The 20668-nt window shown below is 38.6% G+C and overlaps 3 protein-coding genes and 3 long non-coding RNA genes across 9 annotated transcripts; 4 read left to right on the top strand and 2 right to left on the bottom strand.

Moving 5' to 3' along the window:
* The first annotated feature begins 35 nt into the window (after nucleotides 1-35).
* LOC124203132 (elongator complex protein 2-like) lies at nucleotides 36-3381 on the top strand. Of its 2 annotated transcripts, none has more exons than XM_046599731.1 (12): nucleotides 36-235; nucleotides 320-518; nucleotides 585-707; nucleotides 767-994; nucleotides 1055-1303; nucleotides 1370-1593; nucleotides 1655-1744; nucleotides 1844-1903; nucleotides 1969-2152; nucleotides 2214-2363; nucleotides 2440-3103; nucleotides 3170-3381. In XM_046599731.1, exons 1-12 carry the CDS (start codon nucleotides 92-94, stop codon nucleotides 3300-3302), a joined length of 2448 nt encoding a protein of 815 aa, XP_046455687.1. In that variant the 5' UTR covers nucleotides 36-91; the 3' UTR covers nucleotides 3303-3381. The 2 variants fall into 2 exon arrangements, with proteins under 2 accessions (XP_046455687.1, XP_046455686.1); XM_046599730.1 differs by having other exon boundaries at nucleotides 68-235; nucleotides 1367-1593.
* A 92-nt stretch (nucleotides 3382-3473) lies between these two features.
* LOC124203134 lies at nucleotides 3474-5350 on the top strand. The gene is made up of 3 exons (XM_046599732.1): nucleotides 3474-3904; nucleotides 3983-4077; nucleotides 4147-5350. Exons 1-3 carry the CDS (start codon nucleotides 3844-3846, stop codon nucleotides 5194-5196), a joined length of 1206 nt encoding a protein of 401 aa, XP_046455688.1. The 5' UTR covers nucleotides 3474-3843; the 3' UTR covers nucleotides 5197-5350.
* A 518-nt stretch (nucleotides 5351-5868) lies between these two features.
* Nucleotides 5869-7021, top strand: LOC124201765. The gene is made up of 4 exons (XR_006877657.1): nucleotides 5869-5957; nucleotides 6039-6186; nucleotides 6244-6458; nucleotides 6831-7021. It is a non-coding gene; the product is annotated as an uncharacterized LOC124201765 (long non-coding RNA).
* A 2425-nt stretch (nucleotides 7022-9446) lies between these two features.
* LOC124201874 lies at nucleotides 9447-10699 on the top strand. 2 transcript variants are annotated; one of them, XR_006877730.1, is made up of 5 exons: nucleotides 9447-9571; nucleotides 9642-9788; nucleotides 9869-9956; nucleotides 10013-10334; nucleotides 10451-10699. It is a non-coding gene; the product is annotated as an uncharacterized LOC124201874 (long non-coding RNA). The 2 variants fall into 2 exon arrangements; XR_006877731.1 differs by lacking the exon at nucleotides 10451-10699 and having other exon boundaries at nucleotides 9449-9571; nucleotides 10013-10385.
* A 718-nt stretch (nucleotides 10700-11417) lies between these two features.
* Nucleotides 11418-12908, bottom strand: LOC124202388. The gene is made up of 3 exons (XR_006878063.1): nucleotides 12770-12908; nucleotides 12338-12387; nucleotides 11418-11954 (listed from the first exon to the last, which is right to left on the bottom strand). It is a non-coding gene; the product is annotated as an uncharacterized LOC124202388 (long non-coding RNA).
* A 353-nt stretch (nucleotides 12909-13261) lies between these two features.
* LOC124201876 (ionotropic receptor 93a-like) lies at nucleotides 13262-19947 on the bottom strand. 2 transcript variants are annotated; one of them, XM_046598129.1, is made up of 14 exons: nucleotides 19640-19947; nucleotides 19410-19576; nucleotides 19186-19346; nucleotides 17233-19117; nucleotides 16200-17162; nucleotides 15373-15615; nucleotides 15157-15260; nucleotides 14982-15066; nucleotides 14761-14919; nucleotides 14511-14688; nucleotides 14218-14435; nucleotides 14026-14148; nucleotides 13812-13963; nucleotides 13262-13716 (listed from the first exon to the last, which is right to left on the bottom strand). In XM_046598129.1, exons 6-14 carry the CDS (start codon nucleotides 15505-15507, stop codon nucleotides 13482-13484), a joined length of 1389 nt encoding a protein of 462 aa, XP_046454085.1. In that variant the 5' UTR covers nucleotides 15508-15615; nucleotides 16200-17162; nucleotides 17233-19117; nucleotides 19186-19346; nucleotides 19410-19576; nucleotides 19640-19947; the 3' UTR covers nucleotides 13262-13481. The 2 variants fall into 2 exon arrangements, with proteins under 2 accessions (XP_046454085.1, XP_046454084.1); XM_046598128.1 differs by lacking the exons at nucleotides 13262-13716; nucleotides 13812-13963; nucleotides 14026-14148; ... (5 more) ...; nucleotides 15373-15615; nucleotides 16200-17162 and having other exon boundaries at nucleotides 17618-19117; nucleotides 19640-19941.
* Nucleotides 19948-20668: the final 721 nt, after the last annotated feature.

Genomic DNA, 20668 nt, shown 5'->3' with positions numbered 1-20668 from the left:
ACTTTGGTTCCGAATGGCGCCGCTGCGTTGGCATTGTCATGACAACGAAACGGGGGGGGGGGGGGGGGAATAACGGACGTAAACATTAAAAATGGCTGCCTCCTTGAACAACGTGGCTGTCGGGAATGTCTACACAAGTGTAGGATGTAACCGAACTCCGCACGCTCTTGATTGGGGAAATAATGATTTGGTCTGTTTTGCTTCGTCTCGTGCCGTCACTGTCTATGATCCAAAGGTATGTGTCTTGTAATGATTGTTTGCCACACGCGTTTGGTCTTTTGACGTTGACGACTCACGTTCTGATTTGCATTTTTTCTAGTTTGCTGATAATCATGGCAAGATTTTGCACACTCTCTGTGAGCACCAGGACAGAGTTAATTGTATGCGGTGGATTCAAGATGGGCAACAATCACAGGAAAAAGAATTTGTAAGCGGATCTGTAGACAAAACTGTTATCGTTTGGGCTTGCAGCAAAACTTCTTCTGGCATCATTTGCTCAAAAGTTGCCACACTAGCAGGCAAGGATAATTTATTTCAAGTTTTTTCCACTTTCATAATCATAATTTTTGTGAAATTTTGTTTAGGCTTGGAAACCAGTGTTAACTCAGTAGATGGATTCTATTGGAAATACAAAGACAATACCGCCACTGTTGTTGTAGCAGTTGGAGGAGATCAAATTTGTGTGTGGCTACAAGAGACTTTGAATGGTATAGATCTTTCAATCTTAATATATTTCAAATTGATTCTCATTTTCAACATCTCACAGGAGAATGGAGGGTTTTGCAAAAGTTTTCGTCAAAACCAGTCTTGATGTTTGACTGTGCAGTTAATTTATTACCTGGTTGCCAAGTCCCTCTCCTTGCGTGTGCTGGTGACGATGGATCCATTCAGCTATTCAATTTTGAAATGTCGCAAGGAGAAGTTTCTTGTGTAAGAACAATGAAAGTCCCTGGTCATGAGGACTGGATTCGTGCCCTAGCCTTTACTGTAGAAGGTACTACTCTGAATGTTATTATCACTCTCATGAGTATTACATTTATTTTATTGCTTTCAGATGGTGGTGATTTGCTGCTAGCTTCTGCAGCTCAAGACACACTCATTCGTGTTTGGAGGATTTCTTCAGAAGTCAGCAAGGATCAGCAGTCTCAGTCTGATAACAGCAAGTTAGCCCTCCAATCCAATCAGGGAGACTTCTGCGTTATTTTCGAAGATGAGCACAAGTTTAAGTGTCAATTGGAAACTGTTTTGCAAGGCCATGAGAACTGGGTGTACGGCATCCATTGGCAATCGCCCGTGCTAAAAGGTGAGTGGGAAGCACCAAGTTTTAAATATTTACGCAACATTTCCTACATATGAAAATTTCTTGCAGATGGCATTCGAAAAAATCCCCTTCGGTTACTCTCCTGTTCTATGGACAAAACCATGACGATCTGGGGAGTAGATCCATCCAGTGGCGTTTGGTATGATCAAGTCCGTGTGGGAGAAATCGGCGGAAACACATTGGGCCTTTATGGCTGCCGATTTGGGAATCAGGGAACCTCCATCCTGGCTCATGGATATCAGGGTGCCCTTCATCTGTGGCACGATGTTGAGGTGATAATTGATGATTTGGTGGTTTATCGTCTTTGTACTGACACTCTCCATATCCCTGCAGGGCCAATGGCATCCAGGTGTCGTGTGTAGCGGTCACTTTGATTCCGTTGAAGACTTCATATGGGATCCTAGTGGTGACTTTGCTCTTACTGTAAGTATTAGTAGTATTAGTCCTCACATTTCTTCTGTTGACTGTTGACTGTTGTCAACGATGTCTTATTCTATCTATTGTAATACCTTTAATATTTAGGCCAGTATCGATCAGACCACTAGACTCCATGCACCTTGGATTCAAGAGTCTAACCAAGAGGTATCCTTCCATTTCTGTCGGCACAGCATTAAAAAAACATCTTAAATGTCCTTTTGAACACTTAGGTTACGTGGCACGAAATAAGTCGTCCTCAAATTCATGGTTATGATTTGTCCTGCATTGCGTCTCTCGGACGCTTCCGGTTTGCTTCCGGAGCAGAAGAGAAAGTCATCCGAGTTTTTGAAGCCCCTCACAATTTTCTAGAGAACTTTTCCCGGATCTGTCGTATTGATCTGCCAATTCCAGAACGTAATACCATTTTTTTAAAATCAACTTTTCCACATGAGTATTCCAACTGTTATTTATGCAGTGCAGGGTGCTCCTCAGGGAGCTGCTGTTCCAGCCTTGGGTCTTTCCAATAAACCCGTTTACCAACCAGCCGAGACCGAAACTCCTAAAGCTCCACATTCAAAATCGGATTTGTATGCAGAAAACCACTTTACGGCTACTCATCTCATTGGTGAACATTGATTTAAATATTAAAGTCTTATTCAAATTTCTGATTTCTTTTCTTTGTGGTGACGTTGTCTCATTAGCTCCCCCAACTGAAGAGACTCTCCTTCAAAACACACTGTGGCCCGAGGTTCAGAAACTGTACGGGCACGGGTACGAGCTCTTCAGTCTGGCGGCTGATCCTCAGTGCCAACTGTTGGTGTCGGCCTCGAAGGCCCAGAAGGCAGAACACGCATCCATCATCATTTGGGACACGAGCGATTGGAGTCTGATTGGAAAACTGGAAGCCCATGCTCTGACGGTTTCCCAAATGGCCTTTTCACCCGACGGCCTGAAACTCGTCTCAGTTTCGCGTGACCGGAATTGGGCTGTTCACGAGAAAGTTCAAAACGACGAAGGAAAATTCACGTTGAAGACAGTGGCGAAGGGCAGCGGCGGAAGCCGGATCTTGTGGTCCTGTCACTGGACACCTGATTCGCGTTACTTCTTGACCGGATCACGCGACAAGCGTGTCATCGTCTGGGAGCCTACCACCGTCGATGATGTATCGTCATACCGGATAAGCGGGCAACCACTCGAGTGTGCCGATTCCGTCACAGCTGTAGCGTGCAGTCCCAACAGATTACCGAATGGATTTTATCTGGTCGCCATCGGTTTGGACAGCGGTCAGATCCTGTTTTACACGTGGAATCCTTTGCCTTCAGATTCCGCCCCTCAGTGGAACATTCTGGCCTCGCTCAATCAAAGGTAATTGTTGTTATATGTGTGTCATTACAATATATTAATAATATAATTTTGGTTTATTCAAATTAGTCAAGCTCATCATATGACGGTGAAGCGACTCCGATTCCGGCCAGACCACAATACCGCCGACGGCCAGACTTTACAGCTGGCCTCGTGTGGCGCCGACAACACCTTCAAAATTTTCAATCTGGCGTTGGAGTAACATGCAAGTTTATCATCTTTTGTACGTTATCACTTCTCTTTTCTCTAAAAATATATGTGCGTGCAATGCACAGACTGAATCACGGGATGTTTACATTTAAAAGAAACTTGGTCATATTTTATGGTGTACTCGATGGCCTCAACTCTAGAGTTGTTAAGAGGTAGATGTGGTTTCGAAATATCTGTTTATTTTGAAAAAAGTAATTTTGAACGTGGTTACAAAACCTTCCGATAAGTTCTCTGCGGTCAGGATATTGACCGCAAGGTGTGTAACCATTTAAATGGCGTCAGTATTTCAAAAAAAAGAACGTGAAAGGATGCGGTTTCGCTGTCGTCCAACTGGATGAATAGGAAACAGATGTTTACACATCTTTTGTACACATGTTGTGGTGCAAACAAAAGGTTCGTGTGTGAATGGAGGTTGTTGAGAACACGCTTCTGTTTGGACTTATTTGTCATACCGTGTTTGCAATACCTTTATAAAAATAAGCCTCGATTGGGCTAAACCACCATAGTACGCTTCGAAGCTCACAAAGAAGAAGATGTTGTTTTCTCCGTTTCTGTTAGTTGCCCTTTTCTCGGTGTTGGGCACGGCGTCTGCAGGTAAAATTTTAAAATTCACTTTCTATTCAAATTTTGATTAGATTTAACGATTGAATGTTTTACGTGTACTTTTAACAGCCTGCACGTTCGATTTGGACGCATCCTCTCCTGCTAATCCACCCCATTTTGTTGATGCTTTCGGGAAAATCATCCAGCCAACTCTTCAGAATGGGGTTATTATAACATTCATTTAACAGTTTGAATAAATTTGATAACTAACATCATATTTCTATTCTTTGCAGGTCCGAATCATTACGTTAGCTGCTAATCAGCAAATCACGGTGGCTTGTGAAGGCACCAGCAACGTTTTGACTGCCACCAGCGTGCAGTTCAACTCGGCCACTTGCTCTTCTGCTGGATCAACCCTCCAGATCGGCACGCAGAATTTGGGTTACAGTTCTTTAGGTTGCAAAACGGCCGTTAAGGAGACCATTAAAGAGACAGGAACTTGCATGACCAGCGGAACGCAAATTGAGATCGGTTGGCAAGTCAGTACCAAGTTCATCAATCAGATGACCATCTGCCACGTCAAGTCGATTGCCAACACTCTGTACTCGATCAACACCATCTCCGGAGCCAATATCGCTGCCGATGACAAGGCAAACTTGCGCCCGTCATTCCGCAAAGGAAATTTTTTCGTCGGCATAAGCCCGGACACTGGCTACAGCCAAGCCGGCCAAAACGTCAGTGTGGCCAATATCGTTGGTTCGTACGATTTGGCTATCAAGTACATTGATGTCGGTAAGAGTTACTTCTTCGCCCGTGGTCACTTGTCACCGGACGGTGACTTTATCGACGCCGGCAGTCAGGACGCCACTTATTACTACATCAACGCTGCCCCGCAATGGCAATCCTTCAACAACGGCAACTGGAAATCGCTGGAATTTGGAGTTCGTGATCTGGCCATCAGCCGAGCCCGTGACTTGGTGATTTACACCGGCACTTACGACATCCTGACGCTGGCCGATATCAACGGCGTCCAAAAGCCAATCTATTTGGCTAAAGATGCTAATAACAACAACGTCCTTCCGGCTCCTAAGTACTACTGGAAGGTGGTCCACGATCCGGTCACCAACACTGCCACTGCTGTAATCGGCATCAACAATCCGCATTTGACGACGGTCACCGGAGCTGACGTTTTCTGCGCCGATGTTTGTAATCAGCTTACCTGGATGACTTGGCCCAACCGGTTCGACATCACCCACGGCTACATGTTCTGCTGCTCGGTTCAATCGCTCCGCAATGTTGTCGCTCATGCACCCAATCTTGGCGACTTGAGCTTATTGGTTTAGAGACATTTCTCGCTGATTTAATCCACAGTGCAAATTTAGGGAAACTATGATATCCTGCCAGTTGGCATAACCTTTGAAATCAAGTTTTTTGCTTTTTACTTGTAATGGTTATTTTGGTTTTGATTGATAAACAATAAGATTGATTTGCAACGTGCCATCAGTTTCTTTCTATTCTTGCTTCAATCGTTCTAGTTTATGTATTTCGTCGAATACTCGAATACATTTTCTCTGCGTGAATTACTTTCGTCATGAGTATCTTCCAATAAATAACCTGACAGTTTTCAGTGTTCTGTATTTGACGAATAAAATAAAATAAAATACAAATAAAGCTGTATTTTTTATTTTATTTTTGACTTATTTAAGTGTGCGTATTTTATTTGCATTTTATTTGGCGATATCTGTATTTTAATAAAATAGGTAGGGCCTACTAAAATAGAATAGACGACGAAAGAATGCCGAGCCTTCTCGATTAGGGACAACATGCCTGAAATTATCACGGCCCTCTTATAGTCTTATGGAGATTCATTTTCTATAAAAATAATACAAAGTGAAAGAACAAGTTATTTTATTTTAGTGTGGCTTCGTCAGTAGATGGCTAATAAAATCAAGTTGTCCCTCAGCCGCCAGATGACGCGAGTGTCTTCTGTCTTTAAGAGAACGAAATTTTCGCCATTTTGTTCCGAAACGCCAAGTTAAAAGGTACTCCAAATTCGTTACGGAATTACGGTGTCGATCTACATTTTCAGCATTGAAATTTAATGGTAAATTCTAGTTTGGATTTAAATTCTAGTTTGGATTTCTCAAATGTAATTAATCTTAGACGTTGCTGTGTGAATTTACAGGCAATCTGGAATAAAATTTCCACTTGGTCAAATAATCGATCACGTGGACTGAAATTGCTTTCCATTTTGGCAAAATGTCGTCCGTTGTTAGCTGTTAAGCTGTACCTGTTCGGATGTACGTCTCATCTCACGCAGAAACACAAAAGAGGTAGTAGAGTAATTTTGTTGATCAATTTCCCTGCAATGATGCTATAGATTTTATTAGTTGGTGTTCAGGTTGGAGATCCCGTTGCTTAACTGTTGCAGAATGTGACAACTCAACAAATTCTGAGCTCCATGGCTGGCATCTTGGCCACAGTGGTTTTGTTGCAGCCAGCTGATGAAAGGTGTGATTGAGTCAAGTTTAGCTGCAGCTGCTGCATGCAGTTTTTCGAGCTGGTGTTATCCTGAAGTGTCATTGCAGGAAGACTTTTTGAAATGGTAAGTTGATTGAATTTATTGGTTGTAACTTGGGAAGTCTTGCGTCTTTTCTTTTTTAAGAACTCTGATCTGATGTAGACAATAAGTGGTGCTATTTCTTGCTTCCAAATAATAGTTTCTGTGAAAGATATCAGATAGCGATCCTTTGAGTTAACAACTTTCTTCTGATCAAACTAGAACAAAAATTTCTACTCAAACTTTTTCTAACACTTAAGAATTAGATGAACAGAATTCTTTTTTCCTGGGATTTAATCTTCATTTAAAATTTCATTTGCCAATAAAATCTTGGAAAAATGTCTGTCATTGGTTTTACACGATTTCTTTTGCATCTTAAGTTTGATCATGGAAAATAATATTCCTTTTTCTCCATAGGACTTGGTGATACTTAAACTATGCCTGTACAGTTCAATGTGCAGTGGTTTTTCCGCCTGTTTCCAGTTGAGAGATGTGATTATGCAGCTGATACAGGATTGAAGAAAAAGAACTGAAGAAGCTGTGCTGGTGTTCTCCTGAAATTGCTGTGCCACAGGAGTTGCAGATGATGAAGTTTATGTAAAGAGACTGGAGATGATCAGCCACTTCTGCCTTTGAATTATGTAAAACTTCAAAGTTATAAGAAATATACAAGTCGAATGCTAAACATTATTTTATTATAAGTTCTAAGACACAGCAAACAAAAAACTTAAAAGGAATTGCTTTATTGTCCCACCTCCACCCACAATTCCACCACTTTTTACAATCACATATATACATACATACATACACTTAAGTTAACCCGTTGGCTGCCACGCCATACAACCCGTAGGTTGTACTCTACTCTCTACGCGCCATGTCTGAAGGATCCATGACCAAGGTGGGACTTGCCATTGCTGACGAAGTCCAGGGTGACAGTAGAAGATGGAATGCACGTCTCTAAGAGGCCTCTAGGAGGCCCGTGCTAAGGAGGTAGGGGAGAACAAAGGCGTGGCAGACAACGGGTTAACTAACACAAACAACAACAAATGATGATCCGCGCCGACATTTTGGAGATAACGGAGATGTTTTCGGTTCCATCTTCTCGACGTCTCCTCTGCATTACCTGAATAAAGACACAACAATTGTTATTCAGTGAAATGCCAATAAAAGTTATATAATACAGATAGAAACAATAATCAGGTTTTTTAGCTCAAAGATTAAAGATGCAATTTTTTTAACTTAAAATCAAGTTTGCAATATTGAGAATTGTAAACAGAACAAAGCTCACTTGCTAGTTTTTTGAAAAAAATTCCGGAAGTAGACCGGAAGTAACCACAGCGCCTCAACCATTGAGCTGTCGTCAAATTAAACCACATATTCGTGATCTCCATGAAATTTGGGATCGATTAGGTGTGATTTAACCGAAATCCAAAATTTGGCCAAAATCGAGAATTTTCCTGAACTATAGTTCAGGAAAATTCTCAAAACCGGAAGTACGAAAACGTACAAAAAAAAACATGAACTTTATCACAAATTTGACGAGGATCACGAATTTGTGGTTCTTTTGTACGTGGAATGAATATTTACTAAACTACTGACTGAAATGAGCAAACCGGAAGTAGAAAAAAAACACATTATCTAAAAATCTAACAAGTGAGCTTTGTTGGGGGAATAGTTATCGTCAGTTTTCACAAACAAATTTCCACAGAACAGCTGCCGATAACTGGTTAAAGAGATTTTAAAGTAACTGAAACTGACTGTTTTAACAGCTGACATCTATCGGAAAGCCATCTAGCGTTAGAAAATTGTCTAAGTAGCACTACGTATGAAGTAGGGCCTGATTTCGGAATTATTACAGACACAAGAAAGTATACTATAAGAATAGATAATCTACGAAAATAAGTAAATTGTCGGGTACCTGGGCATAATCCCGTGGTGAGTGACTGCAGGTGTGTAACAGCGGCACGGAAGCGACCACTGAAGTGTTCCAACTCGTGAGTGAAGTAAGACAAGTTGTATTTTTGTGTACGAAGCGATGAAGCAGAAGCTGGATGAGCGTACGTCGGGAAGATAAGGATGGAGCAGAACGTTGGTCATGGACAAAATCACAAAAGCCAGCGTTGGTTCAAGAATCTCCGTGCCAGGACCACACGATTCCACAAAGAAGTGCTCTGTAAAAAAAAATGTTTTACAATAATGAAAATATAAAAATGAATAAAGCATATCAATCTTTACCTTTTCTAAGAAACACACTGAAATATTCATGATGACAAAACCGTAAAAATGGAATTCACAGCAACCAACAGCATTACTCCACATGTTGAGATAAATTTCCTGATGCTAAAGAAAGTGTCATGAAGTATTGCAGTAGCGTGGTGATAGGCGGTTCACTTCACATTCTTCATGTCACTGAAACTCTAAGTGGAAATGGGACAAGAGTATTCTCTACGTTATTTACAAATTTACACAAATTTACAAATAAGAAATAATATAAGAAATAAAACTCTACCTATCTTTTAGCTGGGTTGCCTTCTTAACCAAAGTAAAAACAGCCATAACAACAAACATGCTGTTACAGGGTACACCACCAAAATTACGAAATTCAGAAAAGATCCTATGGTTCATAAGCAAGAATACCTATGTTATATGAAAATCTGAATTGTAATGGTTTGGTAGCAGTAATGGAGAAATACCTTATCCCGGCACATTTATATTCCACTATATGTACTCTTCAAACATGAGTTTTAAGCTTTTGACAGCATGAGGATCTAATTGATGGAAATTGACTGAGCACTAAGTCAACTTGTTGGAATGACTGACAGTATGCATCTAGAATTTGAAGAAATAAGTTAATACAGTATAAAAATAAGAAAACTAGGTAAAGATAAACCTACATAAGATACGAAGTTAAATTTGGTATTTGAAATCACAGGAATAAGTATATATTAACAACAATTTGTTTTGCTCATTTCGCCTTGTTCTACCATGAAAGAACAACATCGGCGACACTGGCGACATCTAGTAATGAGTTTTGAATCTTAAGTTGGTTGCACAGTCAGTCACAGACAGACATGACATTACACGTCGTACTCGTAACTTTCATAAGTTACTTAAAAAGTTTAACAACGGAGATCGGATAACAAGTTAACTGCTTTTAAGTAATAGACTAATAGATAAAACAATCTTTAGCTAATAATTCTTACTGCATTCTTGACTAAATGTTTTCAGATAATTTCAGCTGAAGTTTTCGTGTACCTTGCCAACTATAGGTGCTCATGAGTTGTGACAATAGAAATGAAATGGTCTAATCCAATAATGCAAGCTCACAAGTCACAACCTAATATGTCTTCTGAAGAAAAATCAAGTCTGTTGCAGGTTAGTTATTTTACCAAAAATATTTTGAATTACTGTGTTCTTTAAGACAATAATGTTCACGTTAACTTTTCCATTTCAAGTTGTAAATCTTCAAGATATTGATGCCTTCGCCAGATCCAATTCTTTGTTGCTGACGAGAAAGAGAATTCATAATTTTGTGTGCAACAGGTTTAATTATTTTTATTTCTAATTTAAATTTTGCTTTAGTTTTTTTCATTTTATAGACCGAATGAGAACCATTTTGTTGCCCATCCAAGGATCAGGAAAAGGCCAACACCACCAACACGGTCAACAAGGTTCTTTGTTTGTTTACCTCCTTGGCTGGTGAAAGATTGTTGTGCATCAAGTTAACCTGTGGCTGTTCCTTGTTGCTGGTGTCTTATTATGGAAGTTGCAGGCAGTATTTTGTTCAATTTGCATTATGTCTGTAGATTTACAGCTAGTTTAAGTCTTCTTCAAGCTTCACCTTCTTCTTCGTTCCAGTCAAATTCACACATGGATTTTTCAGCCAGTCTGTTGAATTTGACATGTACAATTTTCTTTTTGGTAAAATTATGATTAGGCTTAACTCTTGTAAATACCATAAAGTGACATTTATCTGTCTTTTCATTGACAGCATTTCCTTTGATGCTGAAGATTAATTCATTTAATTTTGGTTATAGGTTTAGCGTTTATGTTCGCGTAGTTGCTGTCCGATGTGGCGCACGTTGTTGCAGCCTATGGTGTCTGGTGAAGGATCTTTCTGCATCAAGTTCAACTGGTCGTTCCTTGGTGGTGTTGTGTTACCAAAATTGCATCTTTATATTGTTAAATTGTCATCGTGACTATGCAGTTTACCGTTTATAAGTTCAGAAGCAACAAAAACAAATATGGGATGTTTATGTCAACAAATAATAAACATGTTTTTGGGATTGGGAAAGGAAAGTGGAGGATGTTGGAGGGAGGGGTAATTCAAGTTTGGATAAAAAACAGTTAATTTATAACCCTACAAACATATCCACACCAATTAATCTCCAAACCCCACAAACTTATACCTTCCAATTCTTCAGACCCCACAAACATACACCTACCAACCCTCAAATTTATACCCTAAACCACATAAACCAATGTTAAACCCTATGTATGTAACAAATAAAAATTTACACATTAAACTAGTTTTTATTATTTTTTTTTTTATGTACAAAAATTTCAATAAACAGAGCGTCCGGTTCAAGACGGTTTACTACTGCACGAGTTTAAACGCAACCCGCCACCACCGCTGCGGCAATGAGACAGAAAGCGATGGTTTAGTTTTGCGGAAATCTGCGTCAGTCTTTGTAACTTTACTGACGGAGATTTCCACAAAAAATTAACCATGGCTTTTTGTTTCATTGGGTAGTGGATGCATTGTTTTAACTCGCACATGCTGTTATAGGACATGTCTACGGCCCCCAGAGATATTTATCTGGACCGAGAAGAAGAGAGAAGTACGAGGCAAGTTTTTCCGGGGAGATGTAGTCATACTAGGATTCCGGGTTAGACTCATGACCCTCCAAAAGTTTTCATCGGATCATGAGCCTTCCAAGTCCCCGTTCGACCAGAGCCCTCCCCTCCTCCTGGTTTCACAGCGGGTGAGTGACCACCGGCGGGCGTTGGTTAGTGGTTAGTTAGGGAAACGGGGCCATAGAAAAGAAGGAAGCCCAGATATGCACTTGTAATTTAGCTAACTACACAATTTATCACTCTTGAATTACAGCATTCTCTTGTTGATTTTCACCACTGGATAAAGTCCATGACAAGTATCGAAGGATTACTGGTAGGATTACCCTGTAAGCAGAATGAACATTTTTTGGATGACAATAAGTCCTATGAGAAAAAGGAGAAATTAATTTTAAAGAAAAATTGATATAAAGGAAGGCAGGAAAGATACAAGAGATATTTTCTTAAGCCAAACAAGTTGGGGGTATTCGAATGTCGAAAGCCCAGGCCGTCGGTTGGGTAGTCGAATGATGCTGGCCCCGTAGCTGGAGCAGGCACCATGCGGCGACGGAAGGACCTCAGAGCGAAGAAAGGACGGCACGCATGTGAGCAGTATTGCTGAATGACAGCCCGTCATTCAGTCGTCTCTAATCTCTCGTCAGTTTCCAACAAGGAATTCAGCCCATAGAGTAGCGGCGCAGGATTAACCTGAAACGAGAATGGAGGTGACAGCAGATTTCTTAAATGACATGTAAGATTGTAACAATAGCAAGCAATAATATCTCAAAAATAAGAGGGGGCCCTTTCCAATAAGGAATTAGGGGGGGGGGATTCAAGGGGTAGAAGTCAACAGGTGAACAAAACAAAAACTATGAACTTTTTTGACAATTTTGGTGGTGTTGCTCATTTCTTTTCCCTTGGAAGGAAAACCAAATGGTTCTCATTAAGTCAAATGTTTATTCTAAATGCAAAATCTAAATAAGAAATAAATGAAAAATAATTGTCAAACTTTTGCACTCTGTGATCTGTGAAAGACTATTATAATGGAATTTCGGTTACTCATTTTCTCCACCCGGTTTTTGAAAGTTTACCTCTTGGAAGGACAACCAGGATGCTGATTCTCTTTCAGTGATATGAAAATCTAAATAAAAACAAATAAAAATAATCAAAACTACTGCACTCAACATGTCAATTCTTTAAATAACAAATGGGATGACAATTACAGATTATGAAAGACACAGTCACACTGAAGATAAAAGATTCACGAAAGCAAAAGACTTGATACTAAGATGTTTTGATTTCAAAAATATACTGTTGAAAAATTACGCATTGGTCAAATGAACAATGTTAATAAACCAAATTTTAACATTTTTAATAATATATTAGTACGTAAGATCTTTGATTTCCCTAGGTAAACTATCCTTGGTTATTTTTCAGGCAATTCACTGACACAGCCATGCTGGAACAAGGTAACCAAGTGACTAACAGCATAGACCTTGGCATGCAAAGATTACCAATTTTACCATCACTTGGCACAGCCGATTATCTTAAAGATTCAAGCTTTTTGTAGACCTTTCCTTTCGATGAAATAAATCGATACACTAATTGAAATGAAAAATGGCACAACACAAACTGTCATATCTCTTACGACAACAGAAATGTCATGCTTATTGTAGTAGCCTATAACTTCGACAACTACCGTTTTTGATCAAGCAGACGAATTTTAGTTGATCCGATCTCTAATTAAACATCGATACAACGGCCGTTGCCTTTCTAATTTTCTATTGTATAATTGATAATTCTTGTTTTTTATTTCACATTCAGCAATTAAACAGTAAATAACTAATTTTCGAAAAATAGTTCTTCTCAAGTCACGTTCTTTTGATTATCAAGCTCCGAGACGAAAACTAGAACTGAAGACAAAAGTTACGTCACTTACGTAATGCTAATGCCTGCTACCTCCATGATCTGCTTCTCTCATGAAATTTAGGGTCAATTTGATGTTACAACGGAAAACAAACTTTTATTTCTCATGACGAAACTCTCGTAATTTGCTATTTCCGTCTTATATATTTGTAAATATTGAAACATGAAACACCGATATGCTAAAAATAAAAGTGAAGTAACAGTAAAGACATATTGCCTACAAGTCTACATCAAACAACACAATAGTTTTTACCTCACTAGCTCAACAAACACTAAAAACATTTATTTTACATTAAAATGCGCAAAAAATCATATCTGAAGGCGATTTAGTCTAAAGAAGATCAATTCCGAAACGAAACTTAACGTTGCCAATCCAATTCCAATGCCTAGAATTAGAAAGGCACTAGTCAAATCGGACAACTGGATGGGGACAAGACGAGAGATTCGAGGTTTACTGTCTGCGAAACATTGGTCCGCTTTCGGAATGGTGGGTTGGGTATTCACCCAAAAGCGCATGAGGCCACTTTCCCACAAGTCCATGAGTCTGTTTATAGAAAATACATAAAAATGAACAACAAAGTCGATAATATAAACACAGTCACTAATTTCAACAAGACCATCATAGACAAATATACGTACGCTCTGCTATGCACTTTAGTGTATAAACTGTTCTTTTTATAAAGCCATGAAAAATATCCTGCTGAAATAGGCAAAGGTTTCGACCCTTTAAAACGGCATTTTCCATCCTTTTTATATTGGTTCCCGACAAACGCTATGGCAAAAGTGCGAAGCTAACATAGAATAGTAAAATGAATGTTGGTAATGAATTTAAAAGATTCGCGCGTACACTTACAAATGGATAAGCGTAGCGGCCAGTTTCCAGTTTTGAAGCCAATGTAAAAGGGTCGCCGAGTATTTGATCCGGATGAAGCCGGGCTTGATCTCCCAGAACTTTATAAACGCCAGAAGTTGCTTTCTGGATAAAAATAGATTTAAAACAATATTACTTCAGCAAATGATTTTTTTTAAATCAATTAGATTTTACTAAAATCTGTTCCCCGATCGACGTATCATGTCGAATTAGTACGCCAATATCTCTACTTGCAGCCAATTCTTCCAGCGATCCAATGGACGGTTTCATTTTTGGAGTTGTGAGTGATGATGTGACGATTCCCGTGTAGGAATTCACCAAAACCATAGCACATAAAACCCAGACTCCAGTCAAAAGTCGAAAAGAAGTCCGACTAAATGCTTCTTGGCATCCTAAATAACAATTTTTATGAATTAGCATCCGAAACTCGGTGACAGTTACAAATAAAAATATTACAAATATTTTACCTTGGTTTGTCATAATGTTGATTACATAAATCATGTGAGAACTGAAATAATTAAAAACGCTCTTTTGTATCGCAGTCGCACTGCCCAAATTATTCCAACGTTGACGATTGTAGAACCAAGTAAATAGAGTCATCATGCCGACAAAAACAAAGAGACTAATAAAAATCAGCATCCAAACCTAAAGCAATATAAAAGGAGAATGTATAAAAACGAATGTTAATAAATTCCAAGAAATGAAAATATAGCTCGCCGTAGGTTGAAACGGGCCGATGAAAGCGAACAATCGGCTTTCTTCTGCAGGTCTTGGAACAATAAGACTAAATCCTTCAGACCATGTATGACTTGTAAAGTCCATCCTTTCTACTCGGTCCATAGTTAAATAAAAGGAACACAATACTCCATCAACATTCTATAAAAAAATATGTTACTCATACATCTTGCTAGGATGATCTACATGAAATGTTGTTTTACTTTGTCGTTAATAAGTTGATAAAATGAAGCCTCGTGTGTTCCGTATTTTTCAATCAGGGTTTGATTTACCAGGGAGACGTTGAACCTTCATTTGAAATACCGTTTCAATCAATGGATAAAGTATTAATTGCAATGATTTTATAAAAATGATGGGTACGCTCTCGCCATGACGTACGTAAATTTAAATTTTGCAGACAGCCATTTAACCAATTCAAGTGATGCCCCAAAAGTTGTAAAGGTGCCATTTGGTCCTCGAATCAAAGTATCGTACGGTGGATTCTAATTAATACATGAAAATAAACGCCAAATCAGTTAAGCTTTCTACAGCCAAGTCATAAAAGATTTAACACTTTTTAGAATTAGAAAAAACTTAGAAATTAAAACGATTTACATGGAAAGCGAGGTAATTAAAGTGCCGTCCTTCGGGATCGGCATCAGTAGAGAATTCGCATACGATTAAACAAAACGTCGCTAGTATTGCACTAGAAATTAAGTGTTTAGTCAGGAACGTGGCTGCAACTTGCATTTTGACTTGAAGTTTGGAGTTTGCCTATTGCATCGACGGTACCACTTGACAGCAGTGTAGTTAGGAAACATGCATTCAAGTAGTATTTATAGGTCTTCAATCCTATCCCTTCAACGACAGTAAAGCAAAAAGTCATGTCACTTTTAAACTGTATAAATGCTGTGTGATTGCTTTGAGTCATAGCAACCGAGATCAAAATGTTAACCCCTTTGGAACCGCCAGCACGATGCGGTATCCTTACGTATAGAAATTATCGATCAATTGCATTTACATTTACTAGATAAAATTTGACAGGGTTTCAACGTTCAAAGCAGCAAACAATAGCCTAATACCGTGTTGCACGCAATATGACAGGTATTTTGGCCTTTTAGGCAATTCAAAAAATTAGTTTATGTTGTAGCAACCACTGTTGTAGCAACCACAGTTGCTAACAACATAAATTAAAATAAACAAAAGGTTGCTTTATTAGTAAATTCTTACAATATCAGTGACGGCTCTTCATGAAATGAAATGTACATTTTGATTGTGTCGGAAAATACATTTGATTGTGATGACAGAGACACAAAAAAATGTGAAATCTATCGAAACTTATGCCTAAATAATGACACATGTGTAAATATTTAAGGACACTAAAAACTAACTTTTACACTTAACACTGACGGGACGAAAGATAAAGCCAGAAAATATCTTACCTGTTGACCATGACCAGAGCGACTAATTCATATCAGATGAACTCGGAGATAGTGCAAAATCCGAGAGCAAAAATAAAAAAGAATAAAGACAAATTAATAAAATCTGAAATAAGGAAAAAATTGAGCGGCGTTACATTTAACTAACTCACCAATGATTGGGAATACTCTATGAGTAGAGAGCAAAGCTGGATAATGACGTGTAAACGATGACATGACGAAGGGCGTACGATTGAAGAATCTTTAAGGAAGTTGAACCGAATGTTTTCAAAAGAAGAGCCGCACCACTACTAAAAATAATTTCACATAACGTCTTCATAATTAGAGCGATTAGAGTATTAGACCCATCGATATTCAGGTGATGAAGCTTTTGAATGAACGTAAGGCTTGTAAATCACTGTAAGTTAAACTTTTAACTGTAAAGATTGTCACTTGAGAGTTGAGTCACGGTCCACAGGTGGGAGATGGGCACATAGACACTGTGCGACAAAGTGCTAAGCCAATGCTTCCACTTGTGCACTTTGTTGGTTTAAGTTACAAATAAATCAAGGAATATTTCAGCATCCTGTGTAACATGTTGTTAAAGAATTCTTCCTGGTGAACTTCAACAAAGAGCTAAAACCATTTCCCAGCGCTTGAGATTGGGTAAATTGTGAATACTTAATTTTTTAACTCCCACGCAGGTTATTTTTGTTCCATTATTTGCCAAATGCTCAACTAACTTGCACAGTGGCAGCATTGACCTATTAACAATGCCAATTAATCAAATAACAAGTTATTTATACTTACAAGACACCTCATTGCAGCAAAAAGTTTAAAAGCTGAATATTCTCATTTTTTATTTCCCTCAAGTTTTCATAGAAAAATTCTACCTGTCAAGATGGGCAGTTAAGAACAGCTTAGAATATCATTCAATAGGTTGTTTTTTACTGAGAACATTAATCATTTCTTTCAAAACTTGCAGCTCTGAGTTACAAAGACAATTAGTAAACTGGATTAAAGAAATGGGCTCGTAAAAGACGAATAGGAAACTTACGCAACAAATAAAATGGGCTCACATGTTCTGGATTCGTCGTGTATAGTCGACTTCGTTTGATGGCATCCTTGTTGTTTACAACTATGTCTATATTCTACACATGTTTTAAACCTTACCATTGTTTCTTACTACTACTACTTATGGCATACTGCTAGCATTGTGATGATTACTCAACAGTCATAACGTTCATCAATTAAAAATATAGATCCAGTTTCAAGTTTCAACAAGACAAGTTTACTTTTACAGCATGGTTCTACCGTTCTAGCAGACAGTTCATGTATCATGTAACCTTGTTGCCAGATTTCTAATCATCCGGATTCCGGTTTTCGAATTTTCCATCTTGGAAGTTGGAAGCATTTGAAGGAAAACGAAAACCAGGGAAAACTTTGTTCAGACCGGATCAGACTTTATTAGTGGATAGGATCACGCTTATTAGATAGAAAATGAGAAGAGGGAAAGACAAGAAGTATTATTTTCGCTGTCAGCCTTCAGGACTCATTTTAAGTTTAGGAAATTCGAGGAAAGAAAACAAAACAGTAGTTCATAACTAAAACACCATCGAGGACACTAAGCAATAAAACAAGCAAGCGAGTTTGTTTCTGCATTTACAACAAATTTTGTGAAGTAATACGTCGATACATGAATGCGTAAGAAATAAGGAACATTTACAGATCTTCGCTCAATCGCACACACTTCATATCCATCCGAAGAAGATTCTTCCCAATGATCGAAACCATCGGTTTCTCAATATTCATCCTAATAATAATCATAGTACTCGTCTTCAGATTCCGAGTCAGGTTCTTCACCGTAAAAATCAAAGCGATCAAAGTTCTCCGTGGTGAACTCGATCAATATTTGCCAGTTATTCATTTTAGCTTGCTCTTTCCAATAATCAACATTACTCTTCGTTACTTGACGACACCAACGTAACACGATCTTCTTAAGAGGGTTTTGGTCATTCATGAAGACATCAATTCCTTTCTCGGTCACATTGTGGCATTTTTTAACTTCCAAACTTTCAAGATGATGGAACTTCTGAACTCGAACAACCTCTTGGAGAACGTCGTCGTTGAGCATAGAACATCCTGCAATATCTATGTCCACAAGAGAAGGCGCAGACAACAGCAAGATGAAGTGTTCGCGCGGAATACTGATACTTGAGTTTCCTACAGAAAGGCTCAGCTTTTCAAGTTGCTTAAATACTTGAGACTCAATCTTGCCCCATTCTTCATCGAGTTTAGCAGTGGAATAGCTGGAATTATTGCATAGGTCAAGGGAATGAAGGTTCGGGCAAAGCTGTGCGATTACCTGAATATTGACATCACACAAATTGGATAGAGAGAGTGTCTTCAGTGATGAATTTCCAAAGGCTTTTAAGATTGGAGTCACACCGCCACCAAACGTGACATACGAACTGCAGCCATCAATAGATCCACCCAATTTCAGTTTACGGAGTTTCTCAAGGGATAATAAACATAGTATATCACTATCTGTCAGTCCTCGGACGATATTGATATCTACCTCAATGACTAAGGGACACAGAGACAAAACCAATCCAAAAGTTTTAGTGTCGCAAATATCCGAAGCGAGTTTCAAATTCATCAGGGAATACTTTGGAATCTCCTGGGATCGATTCAAGAAATCTTTATGAATTTCCGCCAAGATTTTTACAGTAACTATATCCCAGACTTTAAGACTACGGAAAGTTTCCAAGCCCAGAAATATTCCTGCGTTGGAAATTTTAGTACCAGACGAACCCAATTTAAGAAGAGATTTTTGCAGTCCCAATTTTCCATCTTCTCTTCCTGGATTTTGTGCAGTACTAACACACAGCCATTTTACTCCAGTATCTGAAATATTTGGGCAATCCATTAACTCCAATTCTCTACAACAGAAAACAAAAATTTATGTATTTAACCAAATCTAGCATCAGACAAACTTGTATAGGCCTACCTCAATTCTGTGCAGTAAGTTCCTATTACTTCCAAGCTGCTGTTCCCAGCTTCAGAATGTGAAATGTCCAGAACTTGTAATTTAACAAACGTAGGAATGACAGAAGTCAAGAATTTGTCATTACTGAGAGATGACCAGCAGAGAGATAGGTTTTTTAAGTACTAAAAAAAATTTGTGAGGTCTTTGGTTACAGAAATATGTCAATTCAAAATATATTATCTTACTTTGCATCTCAGTGAATTCAGTTCAAAATGAATAGAACAATCATCTTTCTTTGACAAATATCTCAGATTCAAGGTCTCTAGTTGTGGAGCTGCCAATAAACCAAGGAATTTTTTCAAACATCTTTTCGTTCGAAGAGCACAGATGATTTCCTCCAAAAACTTTGATGCTAATAAATAAATGTTAAAATTTTAGTAACAACTTATCTTATGAAACTTGGTTGGCAACTTACGTAATTGATCAAAAGGACTTTGGCTTGTTTGGTTGCTAGAAGTGGTAGCAAAATCAGCACTTGGTAGCTTCTCACACAACACAGGCATGTTGTTTATAACGAATTCAAGACATGTTTGGGACAGCAATTTCACACCAATCAATTGTGGCATTGTAGATTTTTCATTAACTATTTAAGTTTTAAGATTGGTAATTTGCCTTGTTAATTTTCCTCGATATTGTTGTACGATTTCCGAGATTACTCACATCTCTTATACAAAAACATTCACGCAGCTGTGTCGATTCTCTTCTTCAGCGCTAGGATGAGACATTCCTTGTTGCCAGATTTTTTAGCATCCGGATTCATGAAAAAAAATACTACAAAAAATAATTTTACAATTATATTTATTTCCGTACCTTCAAACACGATATTTTAACAAAACAGCAATTCTTTTTGTTTCATTCCACAAAAAAAAAAAAACAATTCGGATTTCGGAGTAGACGTCACGTAGGAAACGTTTTTTCTGAGTTTAAAAATGATAATAAATTTCACGCTTCCAGCTTCCAGCAGGCCAACTGCAGTCATTAAACAGTGGAATGCGTTGAAGGGGGCAACAAGGTAGACATTCTTTGAGTCGCAACCAAACACAAATCTGGAAAGTTCTTCATAAAATCTAACCACTCGGGTTGAAAGCTGATGGCACGAAAGTTGTCAACAAGAACCTTCATGGCGCCATCGAACAGCTCCGTGATTGAGTGGAAGTTTGACCACACCAACAACTTGATGACATTTTCAGAATCCACTTCTTTCAGCAGCACGTCGACACATTCTTTCTTGAGTGTTTCCACGGCGTATTTGTCTGCAACCTCGAAGAGCAATTGGGTAGTCTTTACATCTTCTTCATCCGATGTCAGTTTAGGAGCGTCCCCAGAGTAGAGATAAATGAGCAGCTGTCGAAACACTTCCATTTCTATGTCATCGATGTTCACTTGACGAGTTTGAGACTCTATGAAACTCTTCTGGAACATGGCAGAGAAAACTGTGCTGCGA

This window comes from Daphnia pulex, chromosome 9 (assembly GCF_021134715.1).
Source record: "Daphnia pulex isolate KAP4 chromosome 9, ASM2113471v1".
Lineage (NCBI taxonomy): Eukaryota > Metazoa > Arthropoda > Branchiopoda > Diplostraca > Daphniidae > Daphnia > Daphnia pulex.
This window is presented reverse-complemented; position numbering and strand designations above follow the sequence as displayed.